Source organism: Grus americana, chromosome 2 (genome assembly GCF_028858705.1).
Source record: "Grus americana isolate bGruAme1 chromosome 2, bGruAme1.mat, whole genome shotgun sequence".
Classification (NCBI taxonomy): domain Eukaryota; kingdom Metazoa; phylum Chordata; class Aves; order Gruiformes; family Gruidae; genus Grus; species Grus americana.
The window spans coordinates 128,136,476-128,159,462 of NC_072853.1; the positions used below are offsets into that span (position 1 = coordinate 128,136,476).

Here is a 22,987-nt window from a genome sequence, read left to right on the forward strand (position 1 = left end):
ACTGCCCCTCTTGAAAAGATTTATTTGTTCCTTAACAACTTCATGGTGTGACCCCCGATTGACAGTGAAGTGGTATTTATAGTATTCAGCCAGTCATCAGAAATGACTAATTATGCCTCCCTTGGAATGTACATGCTTTGATGACTCATGTAATATGCTCTCATTATCTCACAATTTGGTATCTGATACGTTTAAAAATACGTACATATGTATGTTAGTGGTATTTAACATCTGCCTTTCTTAAAGTTCCATAAATTAAAAATTTTGTAATTTTTAGGTAAAAACTGCTGCACCTCCTGTGGTGTCCCCTTTCAAAGTAATAGGTGTTTCTTGTTCAGTCAGTCACTCTTGCATTTGTCATTTTACAAAATCTTCCTGCAGGCTTGAATGCACATAAGTCAAGGAAAAAAAGATCAAAGGCTAATCCATTAGTAGCCTCTCAGATCTGACCTTCCCTTAGAAAATATTCTATGAAAAGTTTAAAATGACTCTTTACAAAAGGGCAAAAGACTGTGGCAGAGAAATTACGAAATACATAGTATGTGCAACAGCAGGACCAAACCACTGGTTCATCTGCTTCTCAACTGGAAAAATCAGATTAATAGTCACATAATATATAAAGAACAATCGGTTTGTTTATTTGTTATTTGTATATTGCCAGGTAGTACTTTATGTAAATTTCTTCTAAAGAAACCCTAAAAGTCCTCATCAGAAAATACTACCTGAAAGCCTCTAAGCTGTGCTCTTCTGAGATTGTTGCTTTAAGTTTATCTGAACCTCTTTAATTTTCTGGGGTTTTAAATTAAAAAATATCTAATTCCAATGAAAAGTCAATAAATAAATAATTTTTTTTTTAAAAAAAAAGTAACAGTATATTTTGTCTCCCTCAACTGTGTCCAGCCTGACACCTAAGAATCACTGACACACCCCATTTTATTATTTATCCAAAAAATGACTATTAGCCAGAACCTATCCACCAATTTTATGGTAAAGTTTCTCAGTCAGGAATTGTATTTTAACAGTGTGCTTGCATTTTTATCCCAGGAAAAAACACAGTAGCCTAATAAGTAGGTTACCGTTTTAGTTACATGCTTGTCTTGATTCAGACCAAGGCATTTCCCTTCGGTCTTCCCTATCCTTGGTGACCCGTTGACACGAGAGAGCTATCCTGAATATGTTTTTTTAATAGTTTGTCCTAGTGGAGTCTTTATTTGTAGATCTAAATATCTATAGCATCAAACATAAGTTGATAGTATCACAAGCTTATTAAAGCACTCACCAGGTGTCTAGGAGACAGTAGTCCAAATTCCTGTAATGAATGGATGAGAAGAGGTGATGGGAGGTAAAGCATGTATTATGGAACCATGGATATTAATCCTTGCATAAGCGGGATGAGCCTTGGGTAGCCTGTAGGACTGCTGGTTAACCTCCAGCTGGGACTAATCTGCTCATCTTTCAGGTGTCTCCAATGGACTTTTCCCCAGTAGAAGGGAAGTTCCTCTCCAAGGACCTTGACTAAAACCATGGTTCATTCTTGTTCTTCCCCCATGTATTGGTTGGGATATTCAATAAAGATGGGGAAAAAAAGATGTTCCTAACCTGACTAGCATGGTTATGAGGCTCAGAAGACAGAGGTATAACCAATCATGACAAATTTTTATGCCCAGCAGCAATGAGTAGGAACCCACTAGGACTTTACTAAGGACAATTCCTAACACAAATCATACTGTAACCTGCTAAAATTTTGATCATTATAATTTAACTTCTTCCTGCTTCTAATCAAATGTCTCTGGGGTACTGAATAGAAAGTAAAAAATAATAGAGTGCAAATTTTATCCCTCCTAATTTTAAAATTTGGTTGGCCTCATATCCAATGATGAAAAAAAGATTAACTTGTTGGGCAGAGAAGGAAACAGGAATCTAAATGTAGCTATTTACCTGTGCAGCAAGTTAATTATACATCTGAGAAAGTATCTGGCATTGTTATGTTTCACTGTACGCATCTGTGCGTGCACACAGCTGAATATAAATATGTGTGTGTATATGAGCGTGTGTACATGCTTTATGCAACATTGCACTACTTGCGCACGGTACTTCCTGAATTTGTTCTTAAAGTCATTGGTTTTAAGGGACGTAACGGAAGATGAAGTGTAGCCCAGTGGATTTAAATGTATAGACAGTTCCTCTTGGTAAAAATAATTACTTGATTAAATGCTCTGGTGGACAGTGATCAAGGAAGGAAGTGGTAGATAAGTAATGAAAAGTGTATTGGTACAAAAAGTATCAACATCTTATAGAACATGATAAATTATCTTTAGCGCGATAAAACAGGCACTGCAGACTTTTGCATGACATGGTTTTACTGAGGCCTTCTGTCTCTTATGCTATTTTCCATGAAAGCTCTTCTGTCAGTGATGCAGTTTTCTACTGCACAACACTAAACTGTGAAATCACTGCAGCCCACAGATGAGCTAGAAGTCAACTTTACATTGCAGCCAACTCTGAGTGGTCAGAACATAAATGACCGTGAAATGACAATCACTGTTTTTACACACAGAGAAAGCAGAGGATCTGCAGATGAAGTGTACTTAGCAGTCAAGTATGCCATCGTGCATCTTCATGAAAAACTCATCTTCTGTTCTGCTGTCTGCAGACCGTTCCTCAGTGCTGGGCAGAGATACAGACCCTGACAACTCTACAGCCAACTTTTCCTACTCTGACAGACCCAAACTGAGATGGTGTTGGCATAACACGGTCCTTCTGTCCAAGGTGAATTCACAGATAGTATGCTTGGAACAGTTGTCTCATATCTAGAGTCTGGAGAGATATATGGCTGGGGCTTTCAAACCTAGCTGAAGTTCTTTCAGTTGTTAATGCTCTGTAGAAATATGAAGTTAAGTTATAATGTACACCTTCATCTGTGGTATACCATTCGTCTATATAGTGCAGAGAAAAAATAATTCTGTGAGGTAAGGACTTAGCCCAGTATTTTCTGTCTTTACATCCATATTTAGGCACCTAAAGTAACTAGGCTTATTTTTAGAGGTACTGAGTGGCAAACTGACTAAAAGTCAAGTCACTGCATTATCAAAAAATAGCACCAGTACTCTATTTAGGCTATGATGTTTCAAAATTATTAACTTCCTAATTATTTTGACATAAATACAATTGCAAAGTATTTGGATTGAGATTGACTCTGAAAAGTGCATATTGAAGAGAGAGCTTGGCTTTGGGATACAGTCTTTTCGTTCAGCTGTGGGAAACAGACAGAATTACTTATCGGCTGCTATTATAGCAGGGTGTTTTCAAACCTGATAATTAAATTCAGAGGTACGGCAGATCAAAAGGAAACCGTACAGGAAAAAGATGTAACAAGAAAGTCAGGAACAGCTACAGACAGGAGTTTTTTGCTGTACATGTCGTTCTGAATTAGAATGGCAGGAGGCTCTGTCAATAAGATCAAAAGGTGGGAACAGAGATGAAAACTCTCCTTTTGCTGTTAATTATTAGAAACCAGGTAGGAATGTATTTGAACCCTATTGGCAGAGTGCTAAAACCCAGTAACTTCTCCCTTCTTCTGGGGGAAGAGTATTGGAGCATTTGAAGTTTAAAAGAAATCAATTGTTTCTGGGTGATTTTAATATTTTTTTCTTTTTGCTATTTACACTAATTAGCTATATCATCTAACAGCCACTTTGTGACATGCTCCCATTTTTTTCTTAAAGGTAAGCATGAATAGCATAATTGACAGGGATTTTAGTGGAACATGGTTATTGTAGGATGCCAGCTTGGTCATTCAAGAGTGATACTTTCCTCTGTGCCAGACATTTTTGAGACAGACATCTTTGATCTTTGTCTTTTTTGCATAGGATGAAATATTGAGGCACTGTGTGGGCATTTAAGAGCCCAGGAAATTTTCTCAGACACTGGGGAAGCTAATGTTATAGCTAATTCCTTGCGAGATCATTCAATTCTTCTTGTATAAACTTTGTGCTGGTTTCACTTGCAGGTATTCTTCATGTTCTGTTCTAAATTGCTGCTTAGGTTGCTGAGCACAGTTGGTAGTTGCTGTGATGATCCCAGATGGAGCCGAATTTCAATGGGTATGAGTGAACTGCAGGAGTCCCAGATCTCTCAAGAGGTTTGGAAGCCTTGGCTGGGATTCAGCTCACATTTTTCTTATTATGTATAGTTGGGGTGTGTGTGTGTGTGCAGGTATCTACGAGTGACTTAGATGTCTAAGCTCCCCTTTTGTTTAGTGAAATTCTAGTCAATATAGTCAATGGAGCTTGGAGAGCTACTTAGCCAACCGAAGTTGGTGTGTACTTCCAGATGTGATAAATAACTCTTCTGATTTTGTTGACGGCATCAATTTGATCTCTGTTGACTGTGATGGGAAATTAGACATCCAGCTCACAGGTAGGCACCCACATATACATGTAAAAACTTAGGTGTCAGTCTCCGAGTCAAATCCCACCTACGGTGAGATCTACCGATATTTTCACTTCATGGCGATTTGTTTCTAACACTGTGCTGTGAAGCTTGCATGTGTGGAACTGCAAAATGCTTACACATGGACATGCGAATCAAATTCAGTGCTGGTGTGAATAAAAACAATATAAATTTTTCAAAACTATCTCATAAAAAGTTGAACACTATGCCGTAATTTGCATCTTTTTATACCCTCAAATTAGTGCCTTGTCTGCTGCCATTTTGTCCTCTTCCTCTTTTTGCATAGTAGTTTTTGACAGATTGCAGCTTACCTTTGACTAGCAATGTGTTGGCCAAAAAAATTTTTCCTTGGATATTAAAGAGGAACTCAAACACATCACGTGTGTTTTCTACGAGATTAGTTACACTGTCATTAGAGCTGAAATTTCTCCTGCCTAATTGTAACTGACTAAAAGTTTATTGTCTAACCTAAGTGAAATGTTGATACATCTCTGCAAGTCAGTGGAATGAAACAAGTACCTGCAGAAAGAGACCAGTCTTCTTCCTCTCAGATAACAATTTACCATGGGATGAGTTGCCCCAGGAGGCACGTGTAGCATTGGCTAGTTTCGTTGAGATACCCCCTTTTTAGGTAGTTAAAGTTGGACGTGCCTTAAGCTCCTGCCTGTTCTTTATTCTAAACGTGGTGCTGGCACCTTGCAGATGCTTCAGGTACTGCTGCAAAGTGTCTCGGCTCTCCAAAGCAGGAGAGAAGTTGTAGTGCTGTGCGGCTGGCAGGGTTTGTGTCCCTTCCTGGCTGAAGGTCGAGGCTGCAGCCTTGGTCCCATGGATTGACCCAGAATAAAGACAAAGTTTCTTTGTACCCACTCACGTTGGGACTGCATCTGCCGGCATTTTCCTCTTGCAGTTATATATTGAAATCACAGCTCAGTGCCTTCATAATCACTGGGAAAAGTAAAATCATAGTGCACTGTTGCTTTTTTTTTTTCTTTTCATTTTTGAACAGCTTTATACAGCATCAAGAAAATGAAGGAGTATTGTTTCATGCCCGTATCTTGAAATTTTTCCATTTAGGGACTTAAGGATGTGGAATTTAATTATATTCTATAGGAGCAAACAGAATACAGATAAAATCTTTTACATGTTTTGTTCTTATAGGTGTTTTATTTCTTAAAGGAAAATCAGGAGCAGAACTGTTTGGGAAGAAAAAGATAGAAAGGCTTGGGAAGACAATTGACACTTCCTTAAATACCTAAAGTTCACCACATGACTAAAAAAAATGAATTTCATGTTCAGAGAATGGAAAACTTTGGCTAAAAGTCTGTTCAGGTTCGGCCACAAAATAAGGACAGCAACTTGAAATTAAAAAGCAATTTGGAACAAAATGATAAAAGAGGAAGTGGATTCTAATCGGTATAAATTAGAACTAAGAAGTAGGGAAAATTTATAGGGAAAGCCAAAAACAGGAAATGAAAAATCTGTGGTTGGCAAGGCAAAGGACGTTAGAAAGTTTTTAGTGTATTAAGAACAAAAATCCTAATAGTATAAGCCACTAGATGGAGATAGTAAGATTGTTACCACTGATTTGAAAGAGCCATAAGTGTTAAATAAATATTTTTATTCTGTATTTTGAAAAATGCTTGATACTGTCCTCATGTTGTGAGTGTGCTGTGGGACTTTCCAAAATGCCTGACCGAAAGAAAGGAAGATGTCAAGCAGCAGCTACTTGGATTAAAGACTATTTAAAATCAATAGGCCTGGATAACTTTTGCACAAGAGTCCTAAAAGATTTGTTGAGGAGATCCCCATTTCATTGATGCAGCTTCCTGAAGGAAAAAAAAACCCCACAAAACCAAACAAGCAAACCCCAAACAAACACCCCCCAAAAAAGCCCCACAAACCACCCATGTGAAACCTCAGGGGAGTACAGGAGTGCTGATGATTTGCGGGTATTGAAATGTAACTGATACCTATGCAGTAATCACATTACTATCATTTCTCAGCAAAACGAAAAGGTCTGTAATGAACAATGCAATAAGTTTTAGTTATTTTAGTTTAACCAAATATTAACAGACAGTTAAAACAGGTAGTACAAATGGACCATTTCGCTATGTAATATCTGGCTTTGTTGCTTGTGACTTGTCATTTGATTGATAAAGAAGAGTTTAGAAATAAAGATGTGCATAGTTTTGGTCACTTTTTCATTTTAAACAAATGCACTATACAGCATGTATAAGGCATGTACACATCTTATTAATAAGGAGTTAATTGACAGATCGTCTACATATCAAATTTGGCTAATTCATGATGATACAATCAGAAATGCAAAATGCAGGTTGGACTTATGAACAAATTGCATCATGTAAAATCAGATTGTAAAAAAAAAAGACTCTAGAGTGCTAAAGCTGTATGGAATTTCTCGGTGCAACATGTAGATTTATAAATTTAAATTTAAATATTATAAATTAATAAACTGTGAGAATAGAATGCCTGTATTTGGTGATGAATCTTAAAAGATGTGTCGCAAAATTGTAGAGTGTTGTAAAGATGTACAAAAAAGTGAAACGCTTCCTAATTTGTTCATCTCACGAAGGGTGGTGATAGATTGTCTACATGTGATATACTCAAAAGCCACATGTTAGACAAATTTTACTGAATGCAGTACAGAAATAAAATTACAAGGGAAAGAGGGAGAAAGGAAGGACTATGTATGTTGGAGTTGATGTTACCACCAGTTCCAGTTTTCGTTCTTTGACTGAAAAAATAATAGCATGCGTGTGTGTGTGTGAAAATATCTGTGACATGGACTCAGACGAGCTTCTTGGTCTTGTTGTTTGTTTTTAAGACCATCTTTCTCTTTAACATTATTATCAATATGCATAGTCAAAGAAGCTTCTGCACCAGTTGTATATTCATTCACATTTGTTATCTTAAATCTTGTCACATGCTTAGGAGTGAAAGATGGCAGGAGTGGGCATTTAGTAAAAAAATAAGCAGCCGTAGTGCCTAAAATGTCAGTTTGGTTTGATGTTGCCAGCATTGTTTTTGTGTAACAGCTATGCATATCCATGGGAATGAAATTCAGAAAAATATGACCTTCCAATTGCCACGTCATCTGTGTTCAAACTGTAAAATACTAGAAGTACTAGCTTTGAGCTTACAAAAATGCATATTGCTGCTATTTATATTTCTTAAACATGGTATGTAGAAAGTCCCAGTTGCTTAAAAATAACAGTGCTGCAAGTACTGCTATTGAACTGATAAAGTCTGCATGGCAAAGATTTGTAAAGGCTCTCAGAATCAAAGGTGAGTCTTTGTTTACCTCCTGAAAACGCTTTTATAGGAGGTTCTGGTTAGCCATTTCCAATAGAGAATGGAGCAGTTGATCAGATAGCAGCTAAACTAATGAAAAGCATCATGGAAGTGACAGGAAGATTAATTAAGTTCCTCCAGTTGTATTCACGTGTGGCGGTACAGAGTTCCTTTGGGTACTGCTGCAGTTAAATGGTATTCATGGTGACAAATATTGCAGATTTCCAGAAGTGACACTCCTGAGTCAAGGGTAAAATACCTTGTTTTTAAAAAAAAAAAAAAAAATTGGTAGTTTTAGCCAGCGGAGAACGTGCAAAACCAAAGATGAGCCTCTAGTGCTAGTTAAAATACACAAACATAACTTACGCCTTCCCTTCTTATCCTTTAGCGTAACCTCAAGAGATCAGTAATGAATCACAAAATCTGCATTGTTGTGCAGTATGTCTTAAACTACTCCAGATGGCTTCAAAATAAAAACAAACCAAATTTCTAGCCGATGTACTTAGTATATTTGATTTGAGGCACAAAAATATGTGCACTTGGAAACACTTTCAATTACTTTTGGACCCTTACAAAACTGTGGCTTGTTTGCTGTTTTTTATTTCTGCACTGTGGTTACTGTAGTACTGATAGGAATTAAATATCTGCAATACATGAATTTCCAAATCATGTACAAGTTCTAGCCCTACTTTACCTTCAAGAATCTTTTAGTTTTGGGGTGCTTTTGGTGAATTAGTAGGTCAAGTGTGATTTGGATTGCTTCTCCCACTTTATTTTCAGAAACAAGTGTTTGCACAATATAATTTTATTCTTAATAGCTGTCTCTGTACAGTAGATAAAATTTATTCTAGGAAAATCTGGAAACCTTTCAAGTGTATGAGATCTTTTAACCTACTACACATGATGCATAAACTTAAAACCTTGTGTCACTAGTGTATTTTGTTGCCTACTATTACATTTCTGCCAGCAGAGAGTCCCTCGATATGCTCCTCTGCATTTGCAAGAAAAGGTTTGTGGTCAGCCTCACTAATTGAAATTCATCAAAGCCAACTGGTAAGAGTCTGGGTATAAATCTAATATTAGTTGCCTCCTGGGAGAGTTCAAGACTGGAAGAGAGTTTTCCAGGAATCCTAGGGAATTAACTGGGTGCATTAATATTAAATATTAATTGGTCTCGGCAACAGATGTGCCTGCGAGTGGTTTTAATACTTACTATGGAGGAGTTGTGTAAATTGGTGGATAGATACAAATCGGTAGAAAGCACAGATAACACAGCTAGCTCACGAAGTGGCCTTCTGGCTCTAGACCAAGTCAGGTGTGGGGGATAATCTGTAGCTTTCCCAGCTCTGGAGAAACGTAGGGTACGTGCTGTACGTCTGGGACATGTACTCTCAGCTTGCTTTGTGTTTGTTCCGAGGAGGTAATGCCTTGTGGGGTAGTCTGCATTTTGGAAATCTGTCCTTTGTGGCAAACCCTTTACCAAAGTGGGAGGGTCAAGGTGAGGAAAGGCAGAAAAAATCAAGGTGGAGATGCTATTAGGATAAAAAGAACCAGGCTGTTGAGAAAGAGGGTTTCAGGGAGTAGAACCTACTTCTATTGTTAGAAATAATAGTTTGAGGGTAGCTGTTTTAGCAGAAGGTACTTTTTTTCGTGTTATGTTTATGCTATTGCTGAGTCACGAGGGTTTTGGATGAAAATATGACAATTTTGCAGTTGACCTGCGTCTGTAGCAAAGCTAAATGCTGGTTAGCCTGTGCTGGCTTGTTGATGATTGGGAGTTTGCACCGTGGGCTGACATCATGGCCTAATTTGCTCATTCATTCTGCATGATCCTGCATGCCCGGACTGGGTCTACTCAAATCTCCAGATGCACACAAGTGTTTGCTGCTCTGTACTGTGCTTCGCCACAGTTGTGTTCGGCAGAGTCCTCTGTGCTTGAGTTAAAACACCAGCCATTCGGGCTTGCAATTACTGAACTAATCCTTGCTTTCACTGACAATGACGGTATTCCACTCTGAGAATAAAATTTATTCTTTGTCCCTTGCTTGGAACTCTACTTCTTTTTGCAGTTTATTAATGTTGTATGTGTATAAATGAAAGCAGAGTTTGGCATGGAGTGTGTGAATTTGTGCTGTGAAAGCTTTCTAGGAGAGACCACCAGTGACTTTCCCTCCTCCCTTGCATTTGTTCCATAGTTGAAATGCAAAGATATTACAGAAAACTTCTCGGTTTAGTTTCTCTTTGGCTACATTGACTGTATGCTTATTGTAAGAACACAAATAAGATGCAGTAAGGGCAGAGACGGTCCTGATGGTTTTGCATCCTAAAGTGCAAAACAAAAGTGGAGGTAACATTCAGAACCAGGTAGTGAAGAATACGTCAGTCTATGTTGTGCTTTGCTGTTTACACTTCCTGAGGTGCTGACCTGCCATCAGGCTCCACCGAATCGGTACAGGTATTGTAACAGAGCAGCCAGCTCAAGAAGCGATGTTTAAAGGCAGCGTGGCTGCTGCCTGACCGCTAATGGCTCATCTACACAGACATGAGTAGTCTGTACCCGGGCTCTCGGCTGGCCAGCTGACGGAACAAATCAGCAAGGCGTATCAGCTTGGAGGAACGTCGAGACCGGAGGTAGCCTACATCTCGCAGGGTCAGGCTCCTGGCAGAATGAGCCCGAGCTTTTCTGTGAGAAGGTAAACCCAGCCTAACAGGCAAATGCTTTGCCTGGGTGCAGACTGTCCTAAAGGGCATCACTCAGCGCCTCTGCAAAAGCACTTCGGAGCTAGCACAGGAGCTGAAGGATTTCACAGTGAATTGATTCTCTGAGCTTTTACCCTTGGTGAAGGGAGGGGAGGGGATGCTTGTGCTGCAGAAAGCTCCTAATAGTAGCTTATACGTGCTGCTAGAGGACATTAGAGTGGCTCAGCTGAGGTATTTTAAACCAGCCTTTGAGGGCTGTATTTTCTCCTGTCATGAGGTGTCCTTCCTTGTACAGTAGAAGTGAATGAGTGTTGTAATGACGAAATAGAGGAAAGTACCATGAGTTACTTGCTGTCCAAACCCTCTAGTTAAAACACAGGCCATGGTTTGTAGACAGGTTGGGGGTTTTTTGCCCTTTTTTTTTTTTTTTTTTTCCTTCAGGGTTTTCTAGATAGTATTTCTTCACTGTGATTTAGGATTTGCCTAACTTAAGTTGCCATTGGTCAGTCTGAACCACACAAGAAGTCTTGATCTTCCTCCCTCACACACTATGGCCTCTAAGCACGCTCCTGCACTGTGTGCTTTTTAGTTGTGAAGCACAGTTTATTTTGGAGTTTCTCTGCGTACCACGTATTTCTTACTTCAGGCGCGCCTCTTCCTAGGGGCAGTTGGAATAAGCAAAGGCAATGAGAAAGGCTGGGCATCAGAAACGGAGACCTGGGGGACTCCCAGTAAGGGACAGGACTTAAATTCATGCCCCAGTTCCCCTTGGCAGTGTTTAATCTCAGTGACTTTCATGCAGGTAGCATGAAACCTCGTGAGAGCAATGCTGCGGAGGACTCTTGCTGAGAGGTGCGTGGCGGCGATGTACACCAGGGCTCTTAACTCTTCTGCCGCAATTGGAGCGTTCCTTGGCTGCTGTGCTGGTGGGATAATTTTGCCCTAAGTGATTGGACCTTATGAAATAGTAGTTACTGTGTGGAGCTTTTACAAATAAGAAGTGGAGCTTTAAATGAATTATACCTGTCATCCTCTTTCCTGTAGAATGAAAGCATTCATGCCATTAGATCCTATTGTAATGAAATAAACACTTCAGCATACTGCCCATTATTTTTTACCTTTATTTAGTTTAAGTGTATTATCAGTGATACATGCCAGACTGACAGCAGGAAACCGATGTCCTCTATTGATTCGTAGAAGAGACATAATATGTGCATAAATACAGACCGCATCGTCTTTACCACGCTGCCAGCGTGTGTCAGATCCATCCCGAGGCACTATGTGTAGATGGTGGAGAGTATTTCGGTATTTCTCTGGTCTGTCTTCCCGTGAAGCTGCTGCTAGTTCGTACAGCAGCAGGGACTGCGTGGGGACCTATTTACAACAAACTTAGGGCCGCTCCATTTGTCACAGAACAATAAAATAGCTACCAGCTGCTAATGACTTATCAACCTGGTCCGGAAAGGAACCGGACACCTGGAGGGTGAAAGGTTGTAAACTCCATTACAAATCCTCTCTGTCATATATCTCCTGTCCTCAGGCTTTGTTATTGATGTGAAGAAATCGTAGTTTAAAAAAAAAAAAAAAATCAGTTCAGCTCTATTGAAATCGAACTACCTATTTGTCAGTTGTTTTTTAAAAATAGAAACAGACTGAGCTTTATCCAACATTCGGATTAAAATCATTTATTGAAATGGAACTATTGATTTGGGGGGGGGCGGGGGGGGGAGGGAGAACGTCCTAGGGGGACGTGGTCTTGCAAAGTGCCAAGCATCTTTATCTTCTACTGAAGTTGGGGAATCAGGGCACTCAGGGCTTCTCCTGGAGCCTGCCCTTCAAAGAAAAATACGCTAACAATATACGCTTTGTCTTTCCCATCTATTATGTAATTGAGCACGTTATGTCACTGAATGCGTTTGCTGCCAAAGGAAAAAAAAAAAGAAAAAAAGAAAAAAAAAGTCTATAATTTTAGGAGGGCTTTTTTCTTTTTTCAAGCCGTAGTTAGGTTAACCAGGATATTAGAGCACGTCGTTGCAAGCCCGTTAAAGAAAAGATCTGTTTGTAGTACTCTTAGTCCTGATGTCACAGGCACAGCAAGGACATCAGAAGGAGGAGTCAGATTACAGTAAGAATGGGCAGTGCAGCATGCAGCCGGAGTAAACGCTAAATCAGACAGGGATTGTATCAGGGATAAGACTGCCTGCAAAGCGCTCATCCTGAGGAGGCACACTGCTCACTCACGCTTCTTGTGCTGGGAAATTTCCACATAATGTAGAATGAAAGAGCTCTGTTTTACATGTCAGCCCTGTGCGGGAGCTAATGCTGAATACACAGCGGTGGGATCCTGACTGCATGATTAATGAGAAACATAATGTATTTTGGTAAGTGTTAACTGTGATGTAATTCTGCTTACATTATCAATAGGAGTGATTATTATAAATTTTGGATTCAAGAACGTTTCGTGCTGGCGCGCACCTAAAACTGACAACTGGGGAATCCTGTCGGCTGTGCAGTTTGAAAGGATTCCATTGTCTGGGAAATTTTCTGTTTGAGTGGGCTACTGCGTAGTTTTAGAGGCTTGAAAAATAAGCTAGATTGGATGAACTCATCCTAGGTTTGTTTTAGATGAACTCGTGTTTCATCTGCCGAGAGGGGATGAGAAATGGTTGTGAGGCATGGGAAGTTTTAGACAAACTTAATGTAATGGACGAACTGCTACAGCACTGTCTGTGGTGGGGAGGCACAGTAAGCCCTAGTATTTCATTCAGCTTTTAGCCTGAAGAATTCAAAGGTACAAAGGCGAAACAATGCTTTATTTGCAGTGATGTGTTTGCCGAGTACTCTGCATTATGCAGATCACCGGTGTGGGGTTGGCTCCTGGCATACCACGAAATGCATATTATTTTATGCCTTTAGAGGTCTCAGAGCTGTTAAATATTTGTGCAGAGTTTAGTTTTGTTGCTTGATGGAAATCTTCCTTAGGCTTGCAGCTGAGCTGGCTGCATACCCTAAAAACATGTTGGAGCTTAGAGCTATGTCTAAGCAATGTAGTGCTGCAGTACTGGGCTGGGATGTACAATTGCAATAGAATGCTGCACGTTAGTGCTGCTAAATAGCAAAAAAAAAAAAAGAAAGAAAATTTGGTGGTGTGATGGAAAAATACTATTCTTGGCTACTTGAAATCTCATCTAGCCTCACTGTTAATTTACAGCTGCATAATACTTAGAATGAACACAGAGCAGAGAGTTGGGCTTTTCTGGGACATTCAGCAGCTTTCTCAGTTTCATTAAATATTGAATCAGGAGTTCACTTCCAGCTTTAAGAGATGAACTTTTGTAATATTCTGAGCCCTGTCAGAAAAGTACTATGGTTTATGACATGCTTAATTTTCATAAAATTAAAAATAGGGGGGGGGAGTTGTCTTTAACAGTGAAACCCATCAGTTATGAAAGCAGATTGATTTTGATGTGAACTGTCTTAACAGAAGAAATATAAATTGGCTGAGTTGTCATGACTGTTCAGAGTCCCTTTCAAAAATAAATTTGTGGTGTTTTAGCTTTACATTTTCTAAAGACTGAAGAAGAATAGACAAGCATTATGGTTTTAGATTTGAGTAATTTAGATTAAGTCTCTTCACCATTAAAAATGTGGCATTAGGTTAATTTTTTACTCATTTCTTTTGGGTTATTTTTCTACCTTTAATATCATTGCAAGTGCAAGATGGGTTTTCATTTTTACAGTTAGTTTTGCAACAATTGCCTGCATGACTAGGATTAGAAGTTATGGTTTCCTAAAGTTATACGGGTTTGAGTGTTGGGTATATGTTAGCTGTATGGTAGTTAATTATTTTTTCTGTTTGTTTATAATTTTCAGAAACACATAATGGTGATCAAACTTATTTTGGTGTTACTTCTTTGAAAAAATACAAACCGCTGTTTCACACGCTTATTTGTTTTCTGGTGCAACACGAGGTTTTAATTGGAACAAAGTGGATTGTGCTTTCTCTCTGCTTTGTAGGAAATTTCACTTCTGAGAGCAGAGCTGAAAGTTTCTGTGAGGCAGGTTCTCAGTCTGCTTTGTTCAGTCTGGAACTTGCTTTGATATTGAATTTTAAATTAATACTCTTGTTTCTGTCTTTTGCGTAATGAAGCATGAGCTAATGGGGATAATGTTTACCTGTGGTTGTTCTGGGTGTTCTCCTGCTCTGTCTGTGAGAAGCCAGAGCATCTGTAATCTCACCTGTCCCTGCCGTAACGCTTACTGCACGAAGCAGTATTGCACAGAGCTGGATGAAAGCTCGACCGCGTACATCGCGCACCTACTTTGACTTAAAATTACTGTAACCATCACGTAGACGATATCAGAATTTTATATTTTCTGAGGAGAAAACCCCACTTCCTTTCAATATCAGTAAAGAATTCTGCGGTATTTCATTCTCTCTGCGTGCTACTGTTGGACCACCTAAAGAATAGGAAGGGAAGAAAAAGAAAGCATTTCTGTATGTTTACGTGCATCTTGCTTGTTTTTTCTGGGCCTTCTTGTCTAATTGCTGCTGATGTAAGGTGGCATAGCGGTAAGACACGTGTACAGTGTTAAGGTTGAAATAAATACTGAAATAATTACTGTGGAAAGTAATATCTAAACCTCTGAAAATATTGTTCTTCAATAGCAAGTGTTAATGGGTGAAGTGAGTTTCTTAACCATCAGAGACAAAAGTTGCTAAATTCAAGAGTCGGTCACAGTGTTTCTTGTTTTCTTTAAAGCTGTAGCCTCCAAGAAGATTTTGGGCTGAGATATTTTACTACTTTGTACTATGTATGTTCTACTATTTGAGCCGAGCCTCCAAATAATTAAACTTATCATGACCCTTCTAATTGCATAAGCCTTTCTTTTACATTGCACCGGAATTTTGATGGAGTGGTTTCAATAACTGCTAATTTTCACTCACCGTGCTGTGCTTTAGAGTTTGTTGTTTGGTCACCGTGGATACATTTGTTACTTATTGTATTGGTTTTGCATTCATCGTTTCAAGTTGAACAGAAGTGTGGAATTGTAATAATAATAAAAATCCTACAAAATGATGTTGTGTGTTTATAGAGTAAGCCAAAAGCCAATGAAAATAATAAATTTCTGCGAAGTGTTTTAATAGGTAGGTGTTTTGTACTTAGAAGCATACATAGCTACCCCAAAGCAAGTTTTGCTTGCATTTATCATCCAGTTAATAATTTAGCGTAAGATAAAAGTCAGTTGCGACCCTTCTCAGCAGCTCCGAGAGGAGAAGCGGTGGGTGGCCGTCAGTGCCACAGCGCTGATGTGCGCTGATAACAGGGGACCTCCTCCAGTCCCGCTCAACACGAGGGCTCTCCTGTGGCCGATGGTCATAGCTGGACGCTGCCACCTCTACCTTTAAAGGTCCCACCGGCCGCTGCTGCCTTGGCTCGGCCACCTGGCCGGCATCGCTCCTTCCTCGGCGTGGCAGCGCAGGCAGCTCGTGGGAGCTGGCTTGTCCTACGGGTGTGATGGCCCCCGTGGCCACCCCTCGGGCCGGGTGGCCCGTCTGAAGAGTGGAAAAGCGCTCTTCGCCGTTTGGGAGGTGAAGGGGGAGAGCTTTTGGTGCGTGCCGTGCACGGGTGCTGAACGTGACGGTCGTCAAACCGGCGGGAACGCTGCGGTGATATTGCAGTTATGGGGCAGCGAGCGCTGGTCCTGAGGGCTTGGTTAACCCCAACTGGAATTGAGAGGGGAGCCAATCCTCCACCCCCACTGCCAAAAAAATCAGTCCCCTGCGTGCCTCCATACCTTGCCCTTACTGAAGAAGCACAACTGAAAAAATAACTACAATTAAAATTTACAAAGAAAAGGAAAGGGGGGGGAAGAGAGAACATTGTACCTTTCCTTTTTTTTTTCCCTCCCCCCTTCCCCCCTGCCCCGTGGACCTTTTTCTGTTTTAAATAACTTCTGTTCTCAACATTTCTGTTCACATTACATAGGATACCTTATATATTGGGGTGGAAAGGAATATCCTATGGGATAAAATAATAGAACTATTAGAACTATTAAGGGGGAAAAAACAAACAATTTTTGCCTGAAAATGCCATTGCATTTCTGTTTGGATGTTGGCTGGTTTTGTTTTCCATGGGGCTTTTTCAGTCAATGTTGTAGAGTGTAGTAATTCATCTGCATACATACTACTATTCTGAGTATCACTTTTTATTTCTGGAACACTTTCTTGTAGAAGAGATTCATGCTGAATGAGTCATGGAAGAAAAAATACCCCCACACACACCCCAAATCTCACCACCTCTTTAAAGAAAACACATATTGAACAAACCAACCAACCAAAAAAAACCTGTTTCAGCAGTTGCACTGAAAATATTTATTTGTCACTGGTTTGTTTTTAGGAGGTTATATTTCCTTCTAGGTAACACACTGCGGAGGCCTTTCATAGCATTTCTGTTTGTCTTCATTTAAGGCAGGATGAATCGGTGATGATAAGGCTATGCTTTTAAAATGTTTTGAGAAACACAGACACTGGATTATTAACTGTGTTTTATCACCGGCCATCTGCAATAAGAAAGTGTAGTTAATATATAATGGATGCTGTATGTGACAGAAGAATTCAGCTGAGCAAGCCAATGTGTAGGATCTTGAAATCTGCGGGAGCCTGATGTTTATACTTGGAACATTACAGCCTCCTGGGCAGTGCAGTTCATATCATGAAGCACTGAATAATCATTAATGCATGTATACATAATAATAAAAAAAAAACCTGTTTGAACTTACAGAAACTGCTCTGTGCTAGACTGTACCCTTTTAAATTCTGTTACAGAAACTGTTTATTTAAAATACCTCTAAATATATCCCGTATGTTGCCATAAATAAAGGGTGATTTCACCATTTCACACACACACACACACACAAGTCATTCCCAGTGTTACCCTTCTTATGGTTGGCAGAACTGCTCCAAAACCAAGATCATAATTAATGGTTTCTTGCTTCATTAGAGAAGATTAGATCACAGTTGCTTCAGTTGAAGGTCTTTTAACAGAAAGTGTGTGTGTGTGCGTACGCACCTGAATGTGTGTCTGTACATGTCTTAGCTGGGATGCCTGTGGAATCTAATCCTGCATCCCTTCTTAACAAATGTCTTGCTTCTGTTAAGAAATTAAATGTTAAGTAGAAACTGGATTTTAGACGTTTTCATTATGATGTCAAGCTCTGTCTCTGTCCTTTTTCATTGGTTTTCTGAAAGACAATTCATATAAATTATTTTTATAAAATATTTTGAAATAATGAGAGCCTTTGAGTGCAGAATTATCTCAGAGTCATATGGCTTCTACCTCTCTGTGCCTGTGTGCAAATATCCTTCCATATTATTTTGATTTTTTTATAAACTGGTGGTAGTTCTAGAAATTCTTGCAATTACAAAAATGTTAATTGGGTTACAGGAATCCTTTCAAAGCTTTTGCTTCTCATTGCACTGAAGAAGATGGTGGTACTTGAAAAAGAAGAAATATATTTGGACTTGATAAAGGAAATATTTCAATTTGGTATTAGATCATGAAAAGTTCTTGAAATACAGTAGAGGTCATAAGGGCTTCAGTTTTAAAAAGGGGTTATTACATGTAATATACTGCAAAGATTAGTTTTGCAGTTGAAATTGCATAGATGATTGGTAACATTCAGAGAAAATGCAGCAAAAGAGGTTGGCTAGAAATACCAAAGCCTGAAGTGTCTGAGATTGTACTTGAATCAAATTGCTGGGCTTGAAAGTGGGAAGAAGCTTTGCTCTGTTGCAGGGCTGAGTCATTATATGGCAGAACCATGTTCCGTACGCCAGCCTGTATTCTCAGTGATTTTAGCAACATATTGCTGCAAAGTCTACTTAGGGGTGAAAAATCTAATACACGAAGCTGCATTATTGGTATGCTTATATATTTAGACCTCTTTGCCCATTTTGTTGACCACTTCTTTCATGAGTGTCTCATCAGTCTGATGCTCATGAACGTGTTCCCCTCAAACAATTTTTTTTTTCTTTGTACATATGCACCATGAAGAGTTACTCCAATCATAAGCATGGTATGACAGCTTAAAGAAGTTGACAAGGGTCGGGATCAAATGTGAAATAAGAAAATGCAACTGTAATTTGAAATTGGAATTTCAAGGGAGGCTTTTATGAAAGTTCAATCGCTATATATCCTTGCCTCTTGTTAACATCTATGATAATATGATTCTGTCTCTTTTGATGCTTAAAATTATATCTATTTAAAACTTCTTTAGGTTTGAAAAAAAGGTAAGACATCTTGGGTCCTTATCCTAGAGCATTTAAACAAAAGCACTTGTTCTCTACTTTTTTTTTTTCTTTTTTATTTTTTCCCTATTTCTGCTTTGGCAAAGGTCACAACTATTTTAAAAAGTTGGTGTTAGATCAATCTGTTTCTTTTTTTAATACCTCAGCTAGCTGGCTGAACGAGTTGTTTGGAAATCATGGGAAATTCTTTCATCACTATGAGATCAGGTCCTGGCTCTATTACCCAGCCAACTAATTTACTCTGGTTTATAGTCCCTCCAGATTTCAGAATTTAAAACCATAATGTACCACTTGCTTTTCAAGTAAAGCTTGAAAAGCTCCTGGGGTTTGGTAATGCATAGTATCTTCGTCTCTGAAGCAGTTACAGGAGATACAAAAATGAGATTGACTGGGAGTGTCTGCTTACTCTGGGTATGGCCGTTTGAAATTTTAGCATATACTTAGGATCTCAAAGGGCTTTGGCTCATATTGGTAATTTTTATACTGTGTATTGTTTATATATTCTGTTTATTACAATGCAAACCGGCAATCTCTTCCTTAGTTCTCCTCTTCAGAAAACAAGATAGAGCCTAAAAAGTGTGTGTCTACGTTAGAAAACCGTCTCTGAATATTAAAACTGCTTTCTTAAGAACAAAGGAAAAAAGCTAGGCTTAATTTACTCTTTGATTACTACTTCACAGTGGTTCTCCTATTTATTTACTTTTATGCTGTAATTGAAAAAGCAGATGGACAGTATAGTTCATTCAAATGAAAGCCATGAAAATTTTCTCAGCTTCTTTTGTTCTTGTTGACCTTGTTTACTCAGTTTGTTTACTACGGAGTATAGGAAGTTAGGAAGACAAAGGGAGATAATGGCTGTGTTTCCCAATACTGTTACCCATTGTTGCACTAGGGATCAATATTGAATGCAAAAAAAAAAAAAGGTCAGAAAACACAGAACCTTGGCAAGATCTGCAATTGTGAATGCACAAGGCAGAAGGAGGTGGGGAGGAAGCCAGTCTTGGTACTGCAGGCAATATCAGTGCTCTTCTTGCTAAGCTAAGTCATTTTTCAGTAGTGACCTGAGGGTCTACTGTCTCTATAGTGTAATGTTTAGCAAATTAGGTTTTGTTTGCTGGTATTTACCTGTGAAAGCCAATCCAGTCACCTCCTGTCAAAACCCACCACATATCAGAAACACTTAGTTTGCCAGATATATGACTGTTATGTAGCAAGCAAGCCGCTCCTTTGTTTTTCTATTATTATTGGTGAGTTGTGTTGCTGTAAGCAGCAAATTTTTCAACAGTGGAAGCTGTTGAGCTTGCCTGCTTCTAGGTAGCACAAAAAAAAAAAAAATCTTTGCTTGAACCCTTCTTGCAGTATCTGTTATTTTCTGTAGCCTTTCTTCTTTCTTTAAGGAGAAACAAACAGGCATACATGAAAGTTTACCTAACCTCCTATTTAACTTTGCAATTCCTGTGTTTGTAAAGGATAAATTCTAACATGTCAAACAGGCTATAAAATGGTGTGTATGCGTTTGTGAATGTACATTTAAATCCTTTCCCTTTTTGTCTCCCTCTCTGACTGAGGGCATGGCAGCCACATGAATATGGGTGCTATAAAGCCATTGTAGTGCGTTATTTCTAGTATCCTTACATGCTTTTAGCGCTCAAGACATGATGTAATCATTTACAAACATTTGTCTCGCCAATCCTGACCACAGTCTGTCTACCTTGTAAGACTGGTTATTTGGCCATCCTCTCCACATGCAGTGTGAGGGCAGTTGCACTAACCTCCTAATAACACATTTAGTTTCTCTTGGTCAGATCTCAGTAGCACTGAGTACGTGGAAATTGCATTGGTCCACACAGTATGATTTTTCTGTGCTCTTTCATTCTTTGCTAAGAAAGGTTCTGAATTAATTCTTTTTCTTTTCAATTGGGTCGAAGTAAAAATTTTCAATACATTTATAGATTCCCAGTGGTTTTCCCTTTTTTCTTTTTCTTTTTTTTTTTTTTAATCCTTTGCAGTATTTTTATAGAACATAAAAGATATATTTTTACATAGGTACAGCTGACAAATCTACTCAGTGCTGATTAGCAGCCGACCATTTGGGTTCCTATGGGTTCAGTAGCAGCTGGACATCTGACATCTTTTTGGATATGCCGTGTAGAGAGTACAGTTTCTTGCAGAAATGCCTATCTATCTGTGGTCAGATCCGTGTATATGAGGCAAGTATCCTTCATAATAGCATTTAGCTTTACACACTCTAACAGTGCATGCAATAGATTACCTTCCCAATACACACAGGTTTTCAAGGTAAAAAGAATCAGTGGCCTTAAAGAGGGACATTACTGCACGTAAATAACCCACATGGATACGCTCCTTTGCGTGAATGAACTTACTGAATGTAATGAACACTGAAAGGCTGGAAACACATTTGAAAAAAATCAGAGCAACATCTGAAATCTCTCTAACAATATAGGTACAATCAAAATGTGATTGTGGAAAGCCTTGGAGAGTGTGAAACGTATATAAATGCTGGCAGAGAAAGGCAGGCAGGCAGCAGGTAAAGTGCTGGTGCTGCAGCAAAATGGTACCGGCAGCACCACCTTGCACAAGCACTCCAAGATGACTGAACATAACTGCTCTGTTTTGCCCTTAGTGACTAACTTGAAGCAAAATCGTCATCACGTGCTATCCTCAGCACACAGGGAAGAAAATTTATTTAACTAGCCTGAAATTAACCTTGCGAAGGCAGCGAACAATGATGCTATGCCTCACTGTGGACACCCAGACAAGCCTACGGATTTTAGGAAGATAATACAGATGTGTAGAACATTACTTTTGTTGCTTATTCTCCTATGCCCTGATTTTTTTTCTAAGTTAAATATATCCAAAAGAATCAATGTAGTGAGGAAAAGCAGCACAGAACTATCTCAAGTAGGCAGTCTTTGATATTTAGTATTGAAATAACACTAACAATTAATACTCCTAAAATATTCCTCAGTTTATTCTAACAGTGCTCATGTGATTTTTATAAGCTTTTTGTGCATTTCTAGTAGGAAGATTTCTTCACAGGAATATTCACAAAAATAACAATTGCATGATACTTTATTGTAATTTATTAAAGGAGTGATGTTAAAAGCTATGCCAGTACATTTTCAGCAATACAAAGCTCACTTTAGATTCATCTGGAAACAGAAATAGTGCCTGACCTTGGTATATAGTCAAATGAATTATGAATGTTTTATATCAAATATCTATTTGAGAGACCCCAGCTGAGCTAATATCTTCCAAATCACAAAGATAAGAAAAAATAATGTTCATTCTAAATTATTAGCCCTTTCTAGGAAGCTCACAGTAATAGATGGCTAAAGTTGTAAGAGAATGTTTAAAATAATAGATAAGATAATCTTTTAAGAAATCTTTCCAAGGTGCCTGTGATAGCCAGATGTCCAGTTTTGCAGGTTCTTCTATCTAGCCAACTTCAGTTCCAGTAAAAAATGTAGGAAGCTGATTCCGATAGTACATTGGTTGAGGTTATATTGACAGTTTGTCGGAAAGAAGTTGGGCAGTTTTTGAAATCTGTTGATATAAAGTAAGTATGGCAACTGCTAACAGGTACAAAAAAAAAGAAGCTCTTGCAACTTCAAGAATCTTTCAGCAAAAATTGAGCTTTCCTCACTGATATTGTTTTTACTAAGTTAGATCTGTTCTTAGTAGCAAAGGAGGAAGTTTTCAGAAAGTCATTATTATTCGTAATGAACTGTGGAAAGTGTTGGACTGTTTAATAGATTTGCTTGAACTCAATTTCATTTACTGGACCTAACATGCTTAGAAACTTCCACGGCCTCCCGTAAAGTAAGAGTTTCAACTGTGCTGGAAATATTAAATCAGACCTATTCTAATTAGAGTAACTGTCAAATAATTCCTAACAGTTGTGTTTGATATCTCCAGTAATTTCAAATGTGAATTAAATGCTCTTTAAAATCTTAAATTGATCATCAGCAGTGTAGTCAAACTTTTAGAGGCAGTTTGGGGGTGGAGGATGCTGGCATGCCCAGCAGCATGGTCACCATGTTTCTTCCTCACCTGTCACCAGCCTGGAATTACAGGAGGGAGGATTTATCCATTTGGGTTGCAGTTCCTGCTCAGAGAGTTGTTCCCTGTCTCTTTGCCAGAAGAAGCACTGAATGTGATGGAAACATGAGCTTGGGCAGTTGGATAATT

At 38.9% G+C, this 22,987-nt stretch overlaps 1 protein-coding gene across 3 annotated transcripts in view; it reads left to right on the forward strand.

The window, feature by feature from the left end:
• The window catches only part of ZNF385D (zinc finger protein 385D), a 431,668-nt gene that overhangs the window by 249,536 nt on the left and 159,145 nt on the right, over positions 1-22,987 (forward strand). The window contains exon 1 of one of the 3 annotated variants that reach the window (XM_054817425.1): positions 12,606-12,845. The exons of the other annotated variants lie outside the window; for them this stretch is intronic. Coding sequence (XP_054673400.1) covers positions 12,824-12,845 — 22 coding nt within the window. The 5' untranslated portion in view covers positions 12,606-12,823. Of the gene's footprint in view, positions 1-12,605; positions 12,846-22,987 lie in introns of those variants that run through there. 3 annotated transcript variants of the gene reach the window in all.